This window comes from Plectropomus leopardus, chromosome 14 (genome assembly GCF_008729295.1).
Source record: "Plectropomus leopardus isolate mb chromosome 14, YSFRI_Pleo_2.0, whole genome shotgun sequence".
Classification (NCBI taxonomy): domain Eukaryota; kingdom Metazoa; phylum Chordata; class Actinopteri; order Perciformes; family Serranidae; genus Plectropomus; species Plectropomus leopardus.
The window spans coordinates 15,859,127-15,878,171 of record NC_056476.1 but is presented as its reverse complement, the minus strand read 5'-3'; the positions used below and the strand labels follow the sequence as shown (position 1 = coordinate 15,878,171).

General features: G+C 38.7%; 2 protein-coding genes across 3 annotated transcripts in view; both read left to right on the top strand.

Annotated features, from left to right (window-relative positions):
- The window catches only part of asap2a (ArfGAP with SH3 domain, ankyrin repeat and PH domain 2a), a 69,414-nt gene extending 60,638 nt beyond the window's left edge, over window positions 1–8,776 (top strand). Inside the window, exons 22-28 of one of the 2 annotated variants that reach the window (XM_042500531.1) lie at window positions 456–690; window positions 1,620–1,772; window positions 3,230–3,332; window positions 3,761–3,816; window positions 3,971–4,050; window positions 5,323–5,442; window positions 7,218–8,776. In XM_042500531.1, coding sequence (XP_042356465.1) covers window positions 456–690; window positions 1,620–1,772; window positions 3,230–3,332; window positions 3,761–3,816; window positions 3,971–4,050; window positions 5,323–5,442; window positions 7,218–7,292 — 822 coding nt within the window. In that variant the 3' untranslated portion in view covers window positions 7,293–8,776. Of the gene's footprint in view, window positions 1–455; window positions 691–1,619; window positions 1,773–3,208; window positions 3,333–3,760; window positions 3,817–3,970; window positions 4,051–5,322; window positions 5,443–7,217 lie in introns of both variants that reach the window. The other variant, XM_042500530.1, reaches the window with a different exon arrangement.
- Window positions 8,777–15,063: 6,287 nt separating this feature from the next.
- The window catches only part of mboat2a (membrane bound O-acyltransferase domain containing 2a), a 56,747-nt gene continuing 52,765 nt past the window's right edge, over window positions 15,064–19,045 (top strand). Inside the window, 2 exon segments of the mRNA XM_042501051.1 lie at window positions 15,064–15,150; window positions 15,152–15,295. Of these exon segments, the coding sequence (XP_042356985.1) occupies window positions 15,064–15,150; window positions 15,152–15,295 (231 nt within the window).

Below are 19,045 nucleotides of genomic sequence, written 5' to 3'. Positions count from 1 at the left end.
GAAGAAAATATTTTGTCCTTCAAAACTAAAGATGCTGATTTCATTTTTATACCTCCACACCACTGAGATGTGTGGCCGGACGCATTATGTTTTTGGGTTGTTCATCCAACTCTTGTAAAAGAAATATTTCAAGAACGCCTTGAGGATATTTCCTCAAATAAAATAAAAAGCATAAAGGTTCGCTTGGACTCAGCAATGAGCTCATTAGAATTTGGTGATCAAAGGTCAAAAGTCAGGGTCTCTGTGATCTTGCATCTGTCCCATTCTCGTGAACGTGATACCTCAAAAACATCATGAGGGAATTTCTTGACTGAAGAATAAACTGAACTAAATTTTTTTTAGTGTGACTGTTAAAAGGGTTAAATTACGCACTGTACATGGTTAACACAAACAGTGAAGATATAAATGTCCGTGAACCACATCTGATCTGTTCTCCAATTACGCTGCCCCTTCAGCCCAGCCCTCATCGCAGAGACGAGCGTCCGGTCAGCTGCTACACCCCGAGCAGTAACTCCCACCTCCAGGCAAGTCTGGGCACTGCGGGCCGCGACGCCATCGGCCTCACTAAGGACAAGCAGCGTGCCTACATGCCCAATCTGGTCAACAACGAGACCTACGGCACTATCCTCAACGCCAACCCGTCTCAGCCTGCCACCACCTCTGCTCCGCCCCTGCCCCCGAGAAACCTGGGTAAGCTCAGACACAGCAGCATCAAAAGCTGGAGAATAGAGGGCAAACATAGATACTAACATATGAAGGCAAAATGGAAGTATATCTCATCATCATTTCATGAATATCTTAAAGTTTATGTGGATGAATAGATGCAAAAGATAGAATTAAATCTGATGACCTTTCTGGCCTGAATCTGCCCTCCTTGTCACCTTGGAGAAGAGATATTTTTAAAATATGCCTCAGAGGTACAATCTCATTTAGAGCTGTTGGGTCCTGGTCTCATTTGGCTCTGTGTGGCTGGTTTCCAAAGGCTTTATGTTAATTACTCTGCACGTTTTTAGTGACTTTTTGACCTGTTTCAAAACCTCAGATGTCTCTGGGTACTGGAGCAAGGGAAAGTCACATCAGAGACCGATGATTTGGCAGCTTTTCCAGAAAGTTGTCGACTTTTTTTAAAAGTGAAGTCAGCTTCGTACATTAAATGACCCTAAATCTAAAGGGCAGGATTTCTTTTTATGTCTGAAATAATAGCTTTGGGCTGCCAAATTCAGAGTCATGACAAAGATTACTTGATGAAAATGAACTTTTACTGATGAAAGTCTGTTTATGTGCTGCTGATAAAAGCCTTCATCGTAGCTTTACAGGCTAACAGACTTGTGACATGTCCAACACATTTGGTCTTTAATAACATTAGTGGCTGTCTGGAGTTCTGCCAGCAGAGCGGAGGAGAAACAACCAGCTGTGTTGCCCACCTCGCCTCACCGCAGCCCCCGGCCCCGGCATTCTGGACATTCCCTCTCCCCATTAAATGTCACTCGCAATTACACTCAAAGGGAAATGGCTTGAGTTTTAAAGTGGACGCCGGTTCTGGCAAAGTGCAGTGCACTCTCAGTCTGTCTCTCGTTCTTCATCTTAAAAGCTCTTCTCTTCTTCCATCTCTGTCTCAGTCCAGTTATCCGGTCTGGGGGGCATCGGTCAGTCTTCGGCGTCCAGCAGCTGGAAGCCCGGTTCTTTAGACCTGGTTGGCCGACAGAGGTCGTCCTCAGACCCCCCCAACATGCACCCTCCTGTCCCCCCAATGCGACTCACTTCAACCGGAGGTATGGACCCCAGCAGAATAAATCCTCTTCAAACTGTAGCACTGCTGCAGTGCAGATGTTGGTTTAGTTTAGTGTTTTCGACTCGGAGTAGTTTATGTTTTCAGTGTTTACTAAAAACATTACTGTAAGGAGGCATTTAAATGTTACAGTCACCAAGGGTCTATAAAAGCATACACTTTAAACTCTGCAGATGCTGAGTTGGAGTTTTATTTGTTTGCACAATAAATAGAAGAATCAAAATTGTGCAGGGAGAACAAAAAATGCCCATACAGGCTTATTATTTATATTTTCTGAAATAATATAAAAACAAATCCACAATGTTAAATATGAGAAGCAGTTATATGCACAAAAAAAGTACCTGGACACTGTAATGTTCCCCAAGTAGCCCAGAGGATGTAGAGAGGGAAGTAACAATAAAATGAAAATGGGGAAATGAGTAAAAGGACAGTAGGATTAGCATAAGGACGGGTTATATTAACAATAATAAAATATTATGTTTCCAAAAAAGGCTTAAGGACACCAACTGCTGTACTGCTTAAATGAAAAAAATAACTGTAAAATTATACCAAGAATACAACAATAACCACACTTCCTCCACACGAGAGTTAAGTTACTGAACCTGAACACCACAAGAGAGGAATTATAGCCAAACATACATAGCCCTTAAGCTGCCGGCTGGCCCTCTGGCCCCGTCTGCTCAGCACTCTCGACCTTAAATCACCATCACCAGTGGGCACCTGAGCAGAGACACAAATGCAGCCCCACAGCAGATAACACCTCTCCAATTCTGGCCAAAGGAATTCACAGTAACAATATAATGGTTAAATACTTTATTTTTATATTAAAGTAAAAATAAATAAAAATAGATATTTATTTTATATTTATTTGAGAATAATTATAATATATATTATCAGTCAAATTCATCTTGTTTACGTTTGTGTTTTGTCATTTTTTTTGGTAAATGAATTACATTTAAAAAAAAACAAGAAACAAAAATGATTTAAGAGGTGTGCGATTATTTACACTTACTATTACCATGTGTATTATATAATACATGTTAATAATTTATTAATATGATATTAATATTTCACTTTTTAAAAAATCACGGTTATTGTCAATACTGGCATATTGCACCACATTTTTATGGATATATTTCCAATGAATATGATTACCGTGACAAACGAAACAAAACTGAGGGGACTGGCAGCTTCGAGACGAGGGCTGCAACTAATGCTTGTTCTCTTAACTGATGAGTCCATTATAATCACTTATCCCTTTATTGTCACTGAATGATTAATCATTTAGCTTGGAAAAAAAAACCACGCATACGTAAAACCAATTGTGAGGTCTCTAGATTGCTTTTTTCTGTCTGCCATCTAAAAAAAATCCATATGTCCAATGGTGTGTTTATTTTGCAAAGTTATAAAGCAGCAAAGGTGTGTTACTGTGTGTCCCAGGTCTGGGTCCTCCTGTAGCAAAGATGGAGGCCATGAGCATACAGTCCAAGTCAAGTCAGGGACCACTGGGATCCAGAGCCACACCATCTAAATCTCCTGCAGGGTAAGAACATGTCAGCATTTTTTGAGTGTTGAAGCCTGCAGTGGCATTTATGCAGCTTAATTAGCTGCACAAGAAAACAACAGCTTCATATAATTCACTACACATGTGCGGGGAAGTTGTGCGTCACCTCAGGGTCGTGTGTCTTGCTTGTCTTGTAATGTGTTTGTTTCCCCGGAGGAATGAGCCGACATGGCTGCTGTTTAGCTTCTTCATTAGCTTCCAGGCTGAGCTTTGCATCGAGCCAGACAAGCAATAACTCTTCTTCGCAGTCGCTCTTTTGTCTTTTTGTGTCCCACAGGGTCTGATAGTGCTGTAATAAATCTGTAAGAGAGCTGTTGAGAGTCTCAGAGAGCTGGACAGCTTTCTGTGAAATTTGTTTCTTTATTTGACTTTGTTGATTAGAGTACTTTTCTTTTTTGCTTTGACAGCAATGATAAAAGTTTCAGCAGACCCCTAAATCGAACAGTATCCATCGAAAGACCAGGTGAGTACACAGATAAGAGAGACGAAATATCAGCTCTGTTGAATCTGTGTCTGTCCAGTGTACCGAGGGTCACATTGTTCTACTATCTGTTTCTTCAGTGGAAACGTGGAAAGTTTTGTTGTCGTTGTGATATAATTTCCTCTTCCTGTTCCAGCTAAGGAAGTGCCAGGATGCCCCCAGAACTCCATCGGTCAGTCTCTGCCGCCAGCCCCCACGCCGAGGAAGGCCTTCCCGGTGAGTCCCTCATTCCTTCTCTCACTATCATCCTGATTTGGTCGATTGTAATGTGCTTATTCATTCATGCTGTTGTGCAGCTTCACTGGCTGCTCATTTTCCAAGTGATGGTTAATCTGTTATTAGTGTATTGCAGAGCCTCTTGCAGGGCGACCTTTTGTCTCAGTGTTTCCACTTCAGTTGTACATTTCCTTCCTGTCCTCCAACAAGCAAAGAGCTGCTTTCTTAGCTTTTGTAGAGAAGCTTTCTTTTTGAGTAATTTATAATTTTATAGCCTGCAATTACAAATAACAGTGACACTTATCTTATCTGAGCCTTATAGCAGCGTTTTCTTTGTTATTTCATTTGTGCCTTTGTGCTGCACTGATTATATGTTATCACTTTAAAAGGTTTTATGGTCAATACTTGCAGCTATTTTTCAACCATTAGTCTTCTGTACAAATCCAAACAAAATCACATTAAAAACTTAATCGTGCAAAGATATATGTTCAGAGGTGCCAGAACAACACAAAAGCAGAACAAAATACACACAAAACAGAAGAGATTAACCAAGACGAGTCAGTTTTATGTGATCAGCTCAAATTAAACCGTGTGTGTAACAAGCAGAGTGTATACCCACTGTGATCGCTCCCGCGCACGGCATCTTATTTTCTGAATAATGCACTCTTTTAATAGCAGGAAAATAGTAGATTATTATTACTTTAGACCTGTTTTTTGTTGATCGGTTGGTTGTCTGATGCCTCAATAAGCCAAAAATGTGCCTGACCACACCTCATTTGGGTGCACAGATGGGCGCAAGCTACTTACACAACATGGGTGCTGGCCGGGAAAATGACAACTGCATTGGCTCAAAAATATCAATGACAGTTACGCTGTGCTGTGTTCTGCTTTGCGCCTGTTGTGAGATGGCGTTTAAAATGTTTCCAGCCATTCAGCCTCAATAGCCCAAAAAATAACTGGGTCTCTTAAAGCTTTACAATTTATACAGTGTGCAATACCCCATGTCATTAGTCCCTCAATTTGGAAAAAGAAAAAATTCCCCCAAACCTTTAAAAGGGAGTTAATAAAAGACCAATACCAGATGACGGGAGCGCCCGAGGAGCTTAGCCCTGTATCTGTCTGTATCTAATTGGACACACTGACTTCATCTTCTTCATCTTGTAACTTGGCCTTAGTTCCCAGTAATAATAAAAAACATCCCAACAGTACATTTTCTCAATCCCTTTTGCACAAACTTGAGCAAACCTTTGTGCTTCTTGTTCTGTCTCTCAGAAGCAGAGGCCGAAGCGAGTAAAAGCCATCTACAACTGTGTAGCCGACAACCCGGACGAGCTGACCTTCTCTGAGGGCGAGGTGATCGTGGTGGACGGAGAGGAGGACCAGGAGTGGTGGGTCAGTATCTCTCACGCTGCAAATCTAAGTGTGTTTTTGTATTTTGGATGCTTTTTCTCAGATTAAAACACAAAGTGCTTCCAGTCCAGCTCATGTCCCACTCTGGTCCCATTTTCACCATGTGGATGTCAGTGCACTCGGTAACCATGGTGGCCAAAGCAAAAAGCCATGACCTCATTCAGGCTGATATTCCCCCTCCTCCTCTTTTTCCGCCTGCTGCTGCTTCCTCTGTGGAGCCCCTTGTGTGAACATCGACCAGCTGCAACTTGTTTTCCTCTGAGCCACCTCTGCAGATATGACCGTATTTAGTCACTCTCGCTCTCTGTGTGTATGTCTGCATGGACCCTAAAGTCCCCTAAGGGTCCCTGCCATATTTCCTCTCTGTCTCGCAGTCAGTAGCGTTATCACTCTTTTAGTGTCTAAAATTTAGAAATCAAAGCACAATAATGAGGCAGCATGAGGAGGGGATGAAGTCAGCTGTAATGTGACTGCAGTGCTTTAGTAGGCTGTAAAATAGGTCTCTTAGCTGGAAAACAAGCATTTTTAATTTCTAAAAACAAAAATATTTCATGATAGAAATCAAATAAACGTCAGAAAGATGACTTGTTGTTTGTAGAAACTGTGTATATAACATAAATATTCTGTTTAGCCTGTACAACAAAATTGCTTATTATTCTGTATTTATTTCCTCAGTGGCTTGTCATGTTTTCACTTTTAAGCCTTTTATTTTACTACTTTTATATTTATTTTTGAAAACAGAAACATGTCCTAGCTTTTTATTTTCAGGTATAGAAGACGTTTAAAATGACTTAAATGGACGTATTAAGTACTGTCTTCTGTTTTTTGGCCAAGGTAATATAATGTTGAAATGTTTTTTAAGATATTATTTAGATGTCAGTTGTGATTTAGAGTAGATTAGATGGTGTTTGGTAAGGCTAGATGTTGGTTCTGATCTACTGATTCTCCTCAGTTTTATATGTTGAAAAACCAAAAACTGTTTTCAGATTTAATCATGAAAACGTTATTTATTTGTCAGTGATAAATTACAAATTAGAGAATATCATTTTTTTTATTTTTATCCCACACGTAAATAGCCATCTTTTATGTTACTTTTGGACAAACTAAACTGAAACTTTTTGGCATACTGTAAGAACTTGATTTCCGCTATGAACACATTTTAGATATCATGCATCCCTAATAAAGCCAGGAAATGTATAAGTAGGCACATATAATAAATATCTTTGGCGATGAAATAAATAATGTATAAATGACTGAGGCAATAAATAAATATATGAATATATGATCAATTTATTTTAAAAAAGTAATTAATTAAGTAATTTTAAAAGAATACTTTTATTTATTTCAGGGGACTATTTCCTAATGCCACATTTGTTTTCCAGGTGCTTTTATTTCCACCTGTTTGATTCAGATGAATGGATTGTGGTTATCTAACCAGGATATTCATGTAATTCATAAGCATCTGGTTATTCATTTAATATTGACCTACATGGCATTTCACAGATCACTCCTATGATTTTAATCGATAGAATTCTTTCATTAGTGATTAATTGAAACACCTAGCACTGGTTGTTTAGTTGTGTTTTAGTCTTGTGTATGTGCCTTAGATTACTCATTTTGTTGAAAGCAAATAAATTACATAGTGTTTTAGCATTTCCGTGACATTACGCCCTCCTCGTAGAAACAAAACCCAATTGGACCACAGCTTGCTGCCTTTAGTCATCCTTTGATGTAGCTGCTGTCTTCCCTCTTCACAGCTGGGCCACATTGAAGGCGATCCGATGAGAAGAGGAGCCTTCCCGGTGACATTCGTACACTTCATCGCTGACTGAAAGGTTCCTCTATGGGTCTCAGGAAGCGTCACGGGATGCAGCGCCCCTCCTTCACACGTCTCTGTCCAAACCAGCCAGCAAAACACCCACCATCGTCCCAGTGTTTGTTGTCGACATCATCTTTATCATCATCAGCGAGCTTCTTAAAGTGTCACTGCTGTACCGCCACCTCGACTGTATGGGTGCAGAAAGTCTGGGTGTCATTCCTCGTGGGACTGTACGTGGTTTTAATGCTTGCTGTTAATGTTTCTGACAGACTCTTAAGATTTAAAAACAATGATTGTAGTGAATGACCTCTCGCAATAAATGCACTTTGCTTGTCTTTATCCTCGTTACAAAACATCAGACGACATGTGACACAATGAAGGTTAAAATGTACAGTATTCATTTCATCCACGTTCTGTTCAGCTGCATTGTACAGAGAAGACTACAGCAATGTATTTTAACTTACTTACAAGTGTAAATGTGAACACAGTCAATGCGCTTACGCTCCACCTCTGCGCATGAGCGATTTTAAATGCCTACCTGCTCATAGGTGCGACCTTTCATCCCTGGAGGCCTCCTGTGTGGAGGTTGTTCTAATGGTGCTAAGTGAACCTCAGAATATGCTTGAAGCTGTACCCGAGGGAGCGCTTCCCTGTCCCCATTTCAAGGGCAGACTGGTGTTAAAAGGGGGGCAACAATAATATAAAAATAGTCTGTCACAGGTGTGATGAAGCAGCTTCTCCACACACACACTGCCTGTGCTGTCTCATCATAGAGGATAATATTCAACACTCCAGTTCTTCCTCACGGTTTTAGGTCTGACGCTGACTGCAGCCAGAAATTACATTCATGCTGAGTCTGACACCTAGGGCTGTCTTCGCCTGTCATCTGCCTTATTAGAGGAACAGGAAGTGTTTGTGTGTGTCGTCTGCACAGAATAAGCTGAGAATGAAAGAATATTGAAGTAAAGAGAGTGTAATGAAAAGCAGGAGTTAGCTCTCTTTTGTCGTTTCCTCTTTTTTTTGCTCACAAATGAGCTGATTTAGTCTCTATCTTTAAGGAAATTTCCTTCCTACAGCTTAAGCCTCTCATATCTGTGCATCTCCGGGGTCCCATGATGTAGAAAGATGAGTTTATCAATAGTGTTATGGAATAAATATCAAACATTCAATGTAATTAACTTCGTTTTTGGTTGCAGAGCAACTTTCTCTCTGTTCATAGTGTTGATATTTAGGCATTTAACCTGAAACCGGAGCCTTCCGTGGGTTTGTGAATGACGAGAAGAGAAGCATGTGAATCGTAGCTCTCTTCATCACTGGAAACAGGAAGATTTAATAATCTATTCATGTAAATAGATTTGATTTTGTTGATATTTATATGTTAAAAAAGAAAAGAGTTGACCTGGGCAGTGAATGTCTTCTAATGCGCTGTGGTGAGGAGCAGATGCAACCTCAGCTGGACCTGTGTGTGTGTGTGTGTGTGTGTGTGTGTGTGTGTGTGTGTGTGTGTGTGTGGGTGTGTGTGGCTTTAGGGTAGAAGGGAGTATGTGCAGGCTTATCTGTGTGAAGTGAGTTACAAAGACAGAAGAAGAAGTAACTCAACACAATGACCCCAGCCACCTTGATTAATCACAGCATGGCTGGCTGTATGTAGAGTCGAGAACATCTGCCTGACACATACTCCCTTCTACCCTAAAGCCACACACACAATGGGAAAAAGAAACTGGAATAATAAAGTATGAAATAATTCAAAGCTTTGGTCTGTTTCTTTAGAGTAGTTACTGATTTATTTGTCTGTTGTGTGTTTGTAAAACATTTTGTATGCTTTGACTGATATTTCAATTGTGACTATTTTAGTAGGAAAAGTCATTTTTGCATTTAACGTTTTTACAAAAAAAAAAAAAGTGATGATGATGTGATGTCATGACAGTCTAGAATGTGATTTTTAGGCCTTTCATTTGCCCAAAAATGGTTTATTTATAATGGTTTGTTGTAACACATTTTAATCCCCACCCCCCCCCCCCCCAAAATTTTTTTTTTTTTTTTTTTTTTTAAAAAGCCAATGATCAGAACAAGTGTTTAAAGTAATAACCTGCATTTTTAAAGTAAAACTATTTTTTTACTGGTGTGATTCTTGTCAAACTAAAAGTCAAATGTATCAAGAGCTCCCTCCGATGGGGAATATTTCAACATGTTTACATCCAAGTTTCAGAGAGCAGTGCAGTCTTAAAAAACATGCATTGTGATTTTTTTTTGGGGGGGGGGGGGCATCCAAAATATATACATATTTTAGGCAATATCAATCAGACAGCTGCAGCTGATTGTAAACGCTGCTGCTGGAGGCCTCACTAAGACAGAGAAAGTGGATCACATCCCTCCAGTTCTGAGGTCTTTTCAGCGGCTTCCTGTCTGTCAGAGAATCAGTTTCAAATACTGCTTCAGTTCATAAAATACTGAAAGGTTTAGAGTCAAGATTAACTCATTGAAACCTGAGCAAATGGGCCTGTTACTTTCAAAAACATGGGAGGAAGGCAATAAACAACTAAAGAAGAAATGACCCAAAAATTAAGTAAGATATTAGTTTTTTTTTTTTTAAAAATGTACAAGAAATTACCTAAAGCAAAAAAAAGAGAGAGAAGATGAACAAAGTGAAAGAAAAAACAAAACAAATGAGGAAAACACAGGAAAAGCTGGTAAAAAATAATTGTGATCTTTATAAATAAAGTTTTCTGGACTATTTTTCCCTAGCTTCTTTTAAAAAAAATAATTAAATAAATCTACTAATTTCTTGAGGTTTGCAGAGCATTTCTTGCCATGTTTCTCATTTCCTTTTCTACTGTTTTCAAAGAAAATCAAACCAATTTGCTTAGAGAAAAAAGTTAAAATACCTGTGAAAGTTGTTTGAAGCATAAGCACAAAAAAGTGATGTCTATCCAGGTTTCAAAAGTTGTGATGTCACAACTATGTGAAGGTACATAGAAAGTGCAGCTCATCACGATCTTAGGTTTTTGTGTAATTTTTTGGACTGTGTTTTAGGGTTTTCTGTTTGTGTTTTCCTTGTTTTTCCTTGTTTCTTGTTTCTCATGTTCTGTTTCCTGTTTTATTTTGTATTGTATTTTGTATTCCTCATGTGTCATGTGTGGTTTTACTTCCTGTTTTGTGTGTTTCCCTGAATAGTTTCACCTGTGTTATATCAGTCTCGTTTGTCCTCATTTGTCCACCCTTGTTAGTCTTCCCTGCACACCTGCTCTGTATTAGTCTTGTTTGCTCCACCCTTCTGTTGCCTGCCACACCTTCATTTGTTAGCCATTTCCTTTGTTTCCCTCCTGGTCCCTGATTTTTAGACATTTTATCAGCATTAAAGCTCACTTTTTGTTTTTACACCTGGCTGCTCATTTTGTACTGCATTTGGGTCCACTTCAAACCTCACACGTGACACCACTACAGGGCCGTTACAGTCACTCCCTGGTTGCAACGATGGTGGAGAGACACTTAGAGCGCAGATATGGAAAACACTGACAAACATTAACCAATCAGACCAGAGCAGACTGGGCTTTTACAAGAGGAGCTCAAACCGACAGGCGCTAAAACAGACCGTTGCAGATGAATATAAGGTATAATCAGACAGACAGTATGAGGAAAATGTGTCTTTCAGCATTTAAATCATGTAAACATGTTGTAAAAAACAACAACAAAACAACCAAAAATACAAGTATGAACCTAAAAATGAGACAAATGCGGGACCTTTAAAAACTATTATCTTATGCAAGTTACTTTGACCGACAGTGTTTTTGCTCAGCCAGCTTTTCTTTAACATTTGATGGAGTCTTTTTGCAGTCAATATGATGTGCAGGCTCAAAAAACAGGGGTTGTTCAATAATTTAAAACCCTTCATCTCATGCACACACATACACACACACACACACACACACACACACACACACACAGTATGTGCTGAGTCATTCTTCTACAGACAGGGTTTTAAATTCAAGCTCATAAATATGTATTCCTCCACAGCAAAATGTGTTTTTTTTCACAAACTCATTGAAAACAAGAAGTGCAATAAGCAGAGTGTTGCATAATCACAGGTTCTATTAACACCGCAACCACTATAAATGTATACAAGGGTAAAAAAACAAAAGTTTTACTAATCCAGACCGATAATAAGAATAAATAAGGAATCTTGAGAGACACACAGACTTTGACTATGAAATAAAAAATATTAATTATCACGCATGAGGGGGGGGGGGGGGGGGGCGTGTTACAGTGTTGTGTTTGTTAGTTTGGGAGTATTGAAGCACTTTTTCTATCTGAGGTTCTGGTATTTGTTAGGCTTATAAAGTTTTTGCCTCACAAATAAAGTCTAGAAATATCCCAAATGCAAAACACAACCAAGATGATTTCAACAAAGGTGACCTTGCCATCACTGTGTCTCTCAGGGGTGAAGCGCCAAATTCTGGGCATAAGCAATCTCTATGGGCCTCCCACCCCTCCACCCTTGATTCATGTCTCCCTTCGCACACCTTTTGATGTTTTGTTATTGTTTTGTTTTTACAAAGTCAGTTGCTTTCTTTCTCTTTGCTGTCTTTCTTCTCCTTTTTGGAACCTCAATTTGCCTTTTTTTCCCCGGTAAAGACACGACAGTGTACGTCATATAGCATAAGCAGTCACTTACTCGGCTCTAGCTGCGTTTAGAGACAAATGAAGGTGCAGGGTTGGACTAATTTTGTGCCTTTAAGGGGTAAGATGAGTCTCAGAGGGCTTTTTCTAGTTTTCAATATACATTTCAAGTGAAAAATAATAATAATAGTAATTATGATTAAAGAAATACAGCAAATAAAAAACAAAACTTTTTAATTTAAGTTTTTTCCGGGGGGGGGGGGGGTTGCCTCCAATTGGGGCCCTGTAACCCCCCACCCCCCTTTATGGCGCCCTTTTTCAAACTTAACTTTTATTAAAAAAATTTTATAAGCCTGTGCAGTTAGATGACCTTCTCACTGCAGCTCATGTGATGATCCAGATAGTAGCTGTCATTTATCATGTGGTGGAGCTCCACGTCCTCCTCCTGCGCAGACGCACATACCTGTCCTTCAGAGCACCTGAGGGTCTTTACTGCTCTGCTCTTCATTCCAGATGTGCTGTCATGGGTGTGTGAGTGCTGCCCTCTATTGGTTACTGTGCCTTGTTGCAAACTCCGTTTAAATAAAACATCATTTCGGTGAAAAAAATCCTAAATTACAAAGTGTGATCACAACTTCAGAGGATTTATGTTAAGTTTATGGTAACAAAAATGTACGCATAGTAAAAGCTGAGATCTACAAAATGTATATTTTAACGAACTGTGAATAAATAAACTATTCAGTGCACATCCTTAATTTTTTTAATCCATGGACATGTTTTCTTCACAGATTTGATTGAGTAAATACAATATATTTATCTACAACACTTATATCTAAGGTTCTAATGAGAAAAATATACATTAACCGCTAGGTGGTGCTGATAGACAGTAAAGAATAAAAGGCTGCTCCTGGTTAAACTTCCAGAGGCTATTGCATAACGATTCAGGCAACAAATTGCTATCTGATTAATTGCAATGGTTCATTTTTTATACACAAATGTGGTGCTCACTTTGTCCTTTCTTTGAAGAAACTTTATTTTCATACCGTGCTCAGTAACAAATATAATTGTCATTGCCAAGTTGTAAAGTCAGTTTTACTCGTATATTACAAATTATATATAAAATCACAAATTTGTGATTTCAGCAACTTCATGATGCAGTGCGATCATTGTTATGCAGGAAACGATGACATCATGCCCTTTATTCTTTTGTTTCTGTTGCTTCTTTTATCTTACAAGCACAGCCAATCTAAAAACACAATGTATATTTGAAATATTTTTAACAATATATAGTGTAATTTTGACACAATGAATGGATTACACTGGTTCTCTACGGTTCATTGACAAAATACATCTAGTTATGAAGCATAACAAAGTATTAATGTCCATGGTTGTTAGATATTTGCACAGTGAGTGTGTGTTCACACTATTTACTAACAGCACTTGATCTTTTCCTTTCATGCAGCTAAAAATACCAGTGCAGATAGCGCAGAAGCAGGCCTCGCTGCTCACTTTGAACAACCATCACTGACCTCGTAGTTTTCCTCATATGACTGCTGCCAAATGCAGCCCTTACATCACACTTTTCTCCTCCATGTGTGAAATGTTTATACATGTGAGAGGGGTGGGGTCTTTCAATTTGCCTCGAAGACTGTTAACAAGACCCCCTTGCATTTTCAAAGTGCGATTGGCTGATGGATTTTTCGTTTCTCCATGCGATAGGTCAAAATAGATTCATATAAAGGAGTAAGGCTGGACCGTCATATCTCCACCCACATTATCACCATTTTTATTTCTGTCAAAGAGACGCTGCTATCAAGATAGTTCACGTCCGACTCAACCATATCGACTGTTGTCTCATTTGTGGGTAGCGTACATACATATACATATTTTTAAAATTGATCAGTGGCCACCGAAGAGGTTAATCACCAGGAAAACAGATTTTTTTTTTTTTTTCATTTTTTAAAAACTTTTTATTGACAGTTTTGAAAATAGTACATTCAGTGGTCAATACAAACATTTACAAATAAAAATAATGAGACTCATGGGTACAAGCAAAACAGACAAAAATAAAATATAAAATAAAAATAATGAAACAGACAAAAGTATGAACACACACAGGGGTTCACCAAATTAGTTATATAGCAAATTATAGTAACATGAAAAAATGTAATATTTGCAGGAATTAATAGTTATTTTTAATTACATATTTTTAAGTTAGATGTTGTTTTTAAAAAACATATCTAGATCTGATTTTGTTGAAAGTGGTATATGATGAAGTTCTTAAAAAAATATTTTATGATGGTAGAAACATTAGAATACTTATTTTTCAATGTGTATGTGTGACTATCTTCTGGACTGATTTTGAGTCTCCAAAGACATTTTGGCAAAAAAGTTGCCAAAAAGTTGAAACTAGCAAAAGATAAAAAAATTAAAATCTGCTCAGCTCTGTGCTCACTAACCTTAAATCCTGGACTTTAAACTTGTTTTTAACTTTTACAGGCATTCACTTGTGATGTGCTATTGTGTATGTAGCTTTATATTGTGTTTTGTGCTTTTTTAACGTAGTCTTGTTTTGCACAGTCTGTTTCTTGTCTTCTTCTTTGTACCACTTTATGTCATGTGTTATTGTATTTATTTGTCTTGTGTGGTTTTTAACCCCTCTCTTTTTTGTACAACTTTATATTATTATGTTATTGTACTGTGTCTTTGTTCTGACCTGACACATCATATAGTTACACTACATGTTTTAAATTGAACCTGATCCCTTTTGAATAAATGAATAAATAAATAAATAAATAAATAAATAATAAATAAATAGATAAATAAATAAATAAATAAAGAAATCTGGTGTGATTATTGCGATTATTAATTTAGACACGACATAATTTACTGCGCGTGCGCAAAACATGAACGACCGTTAAGTTCTCTGGACGCCTCTAAAACGAGAACATTTGTATTTCTTACAGTTTCTATCGGAAAATTAGGCTGCTAGCACACTTAAAATGTCACCTCTTAGGCTGGTATTAATACAAAACTGTGTGCTAATCACCAAATGTAAGGTACTCTCTCTGAATCCCCGATAAAAACACGACGCCCCGTGTTCCCAGACGAAAGGGAAAGTGGTCAAACAGGTACTATCTTGCCTCGGTGTTTTTACTCTTTGGTGGATGTGTGCCGTGGATGACAACCGTCCAGTCCGTCGCAACAACAGCAGCAGCGGCGGCAGCAGCGTATTTATCATCGCAGCAACAGCCGAGGGGGAGTGAAGTGAACCGGTGGACGGAGAGAGAAAGGATTTACGGACACCGACCAAGCATGGCTACCCAAACGACAGCATCATGCACTGGATCCACTCTGTTGCAGCCAATCAGCGAAATTATCAATCTCCCTCTTGACCAGGTATGTTTTTGGATTGGAGAAAATGCCAACACACTAACCGTCTTAGTTAAATATACATTTTTAAAACAGCAAATTCATCGTTTGTTTGCTAGCACAAGTGCAGAGGCTGGTGATGCGCAGCGCTTCTTTCCAAAGGTTAGCTTAGCCTTCATACATTGCGGATTTACTGAGAAATCACTGTTGGTGTTTCACTATCACCATCAGCTAGCCTCCTGTGAAGACACACACCACAGCTAATGCCTTTTGTCCCTTCCCATCGTTCCCAGAGCCTAATCCAGTGGCTCTCAAACTGGGGTCCAAAGACCCTCAGAGAGCCTTTGATGTGCTTTCCATCGGATCACCACTATAATCTGGATTAACTGGTTAAATTTCACCCAACATTTACTTGAAGTTAGCCCTAGAATAGTGTGTATGCAGGCCGCAGTGATCAGTCTGCTTCATTGTAACAGTTTTCTCATTACTAACAGACAACGTGATGTAGTTTTATGTAAAATGGTTTCTAAAGATAGAAAAGAACTGACAACCTGTAGTTGCAGATGAAACCAGATGTTAGTTTTGTCATGATGTTAATATGAATATTCAGTGGTCTTTGAGTTTGCAGCCACCTGAAGCACAATGTTAAGAAAGCCATGCAGTTTATATGTCGTCAGGGACTGCTCTATATGTATCAGAGCAGGGGGGCAGCTGGGGTGTGACTTCATGGTTTTATTTATTTTTAATCTGACCCTCCCCAAAGCTTTTTTTCCTTGAACCTCCCTGAGTGACTACTGGAAAATGCATGACCCTCCCTCCAAATTTTGATGGAGTATCATTTTGTTAAGATCAGATTTGGATGTTTTTTCTGACTGAAGCGTTCGTTTCACAATATGTATTCAAGGACCCTCAGAAATTTTAAAAATCCAGCAATAATATCAGTTATTGCTGTTTCTGGCTTCGATAAATGGTGTGATTTTGGCAGGTTTTAACCAAAACATACATTTTCTTTAAAAAAAAAAACAGTGGTAAAATAAATATAAAATACAGCCATAAAATTGTACTTCCCTCGCATAAGCCAAAATAACAACCACAAGTCCCTCCCAAGTGCTTAATAAAATTATTTGACATGCCTTTACCTAGTCAAAAGAAATAACATCGTGTGATTTATGATTACAGACCACTCTGAGTATCACTTTTGCTTGTTGTAATGACAAAATGCACCACAATGTCTCTGTCAGTCTTCTCACATTTTAAAGCAGCGCTGAAATGTTATGGGTAACCACTGTATATGAGATTAGTCTGTAATTATGGGATTATTTTTCAGTTTTCTTTAAAGGTCCAGGCTGAGGATTTAAGGGTATTTATTGGCAGAAATGGGAAATAATACTATAACTTGCTTTTCTTAAGTGTGTAATCACCTAAAATAAGAACTGTTGTGTTTTGTTACCTTAGAATGAGCTGTTTAGATCTACATAGGGAGCGAGTCCTCGTCTATGGAGATTGCCACGTTGCACCGCCATGTTTCTACAGTAGCCCAGAACAGACAAACCAAACACTGGTCCTAGATAGGGCCATTCATGTTTTTGTGTTAGCCACTGTAGTTCGCAGCCCCTTCGCAATGAGAGTGTTGGAAAAACACTCTTTTTTAATGATATCAAACTGCTATGTGTAGTATATTTACCTTTTTTTGGGGAGAAAACAAGACCTGTGGGTAATTGAGTGCCTTATAAAAACCTCTTGAACAATGAACACAGAGGGAAATCTAACTTGAAGAAGTTTCAGCTGGTTGCAATCTGCAGGTCTCACCACGAGACACCACTAAATCCCCCTAGATCTCACACACTGTTTCTTTAAGTGTATTTCATTGCAATATATGTGCCCAGTGTTTGCACTGCAAATACATTTTTCACTTTCACGTTCTCAGTCACCACACCTACACCATTACACTTGCATGTATGCAAAGTACATTTCCGTAGCCATTGTCTGAAAGCTCAGCAGAGTCTGTGGTTGTGTGTGAAAGCGTACAGTCATACCAGCACAGATTGGGGTTTGTTCGACACGCTTTTGTGGAAGAACACCAATTTGAAGTGCCACTGTGGCTTGTGTGAGAAAAGTTAGAAATATCCCATATTAACTACAGTGGTTTCCTCCAATTATACTGTGGTTTTCATAGTTTTAATATAGTGGAGTCTTAAATACTACAATGTTTTAGCGCCACTGTAACAAATACTGCTTGTTGTTAGAACAACAGGTGATATTCTCTTGCACCGAAAGTACATTGTGATCCTAAATGAAACTTAATTTATGTTTTCCAGTTTAGTTTTAACACCAGGGAATCCTCTATAATTTCACCTCATTTGCCGCTATAAGTTTGAGTAACCATTTCTTGTACAGAGCAACAATGGATTTTTCTCTCACAAATGGACTTCTTTTTTCTTATTACGCTGGCATCGTTTTGCCGTGCATCTTCACCCCGTGTCATCAGCAGCATAATCGCTTGTTCTTATCTTTACTCTTTCCTTATCAGCATGGGGTCACATACAGATGAGCCAATTTCCTTCCCCTGCGTCCTCATGACTCATTCTGCTCTTACCACTGGATCTAAGTGCGTTTGGTGGGATGTGTTGTATTCTCCACTGTGATAGTAAAAATTTGCATGTTTGAAATCATATGTAAACTTGTTGGTGGTTCACAAGTCTCACCATCGTGTTACATGAGATTGTTAAAAATGCAATGCTCATGCCCATGTACACAGTGACTAACCTCTTAACAAACAACAAACCTATCCTATCATCTTTTGTCCTTCATACCTGCATGTACTGACTGGAATGCTTAATTAAGTCTCTCCACCCAGGAGTAGTGAGAATTCACTATTTAATGTGATCTGTTCTGCGTCATTAACACATTGTCTGAACTTGGAAAGGAGCTCAAGTGCATTCATTATTATGCCTCTAATCAGTGGAAAATGAGTACACATCAGTGGAACCCAACAGTGTCCTCTACTTAATATTTTTGAATATTTAAAATAACTGAGTACAATAATTATTATAATGACTATGATAACATATTTTTTAATTGTTTGGAAGAAAATCTTATTAAGAGTACCCCATTAAAGGACATATGGTAATTGTTTTCACACTTTCTACAGCTTATTTTATGTCCATAGCAGGATAAGACATTACTCATAGCCCGATTGCCTGTGGACACAAAGAGCTATTCTATGGCCATAAAATATCTCCTGTAGGCGGTCCTTTGTGGCTCTAAGTTTTGTCGGCTCTCTCTTGAGAATGAGCCTGTGTCGAAATGAGACTACTTTTCTAAACAGCGGTTGAAGAAAAAAAGTGTTACAGTTCCACAAACATCCCAATTCATCTGTGGCTTTAAGTTCAACATTTTAGGAAAACAGCAAACATCTAGCTAGCGCTCAAGACTAATGGCGTCCCGGTGGCGTCCCAGTCTCCAGGACACCTCAGGGAAAAATCGTCTTAATGAATGATAAACTGAATTGAGTTATGACAATGTAGCACATTTTTTTGCTGTTATCAGTAGGAGGAGATCATGAATCACTAGGAGAGCTATTAAGCTTTTAGAGCTGACCGAGTTCATAGAGCTAACAGCAAATAGAGCTACCTGAGTTTATAGAGTTACCAGCTAACAAAGTTAACCAAGTTAATATCTCTACCTGCAAATAGAGCTAACAGAGCTACCAGTAAACAGAGCTAAAGCAGCTCATACTACTGCCAAACAGAACTAACCGAATTAACAGAGCTAACA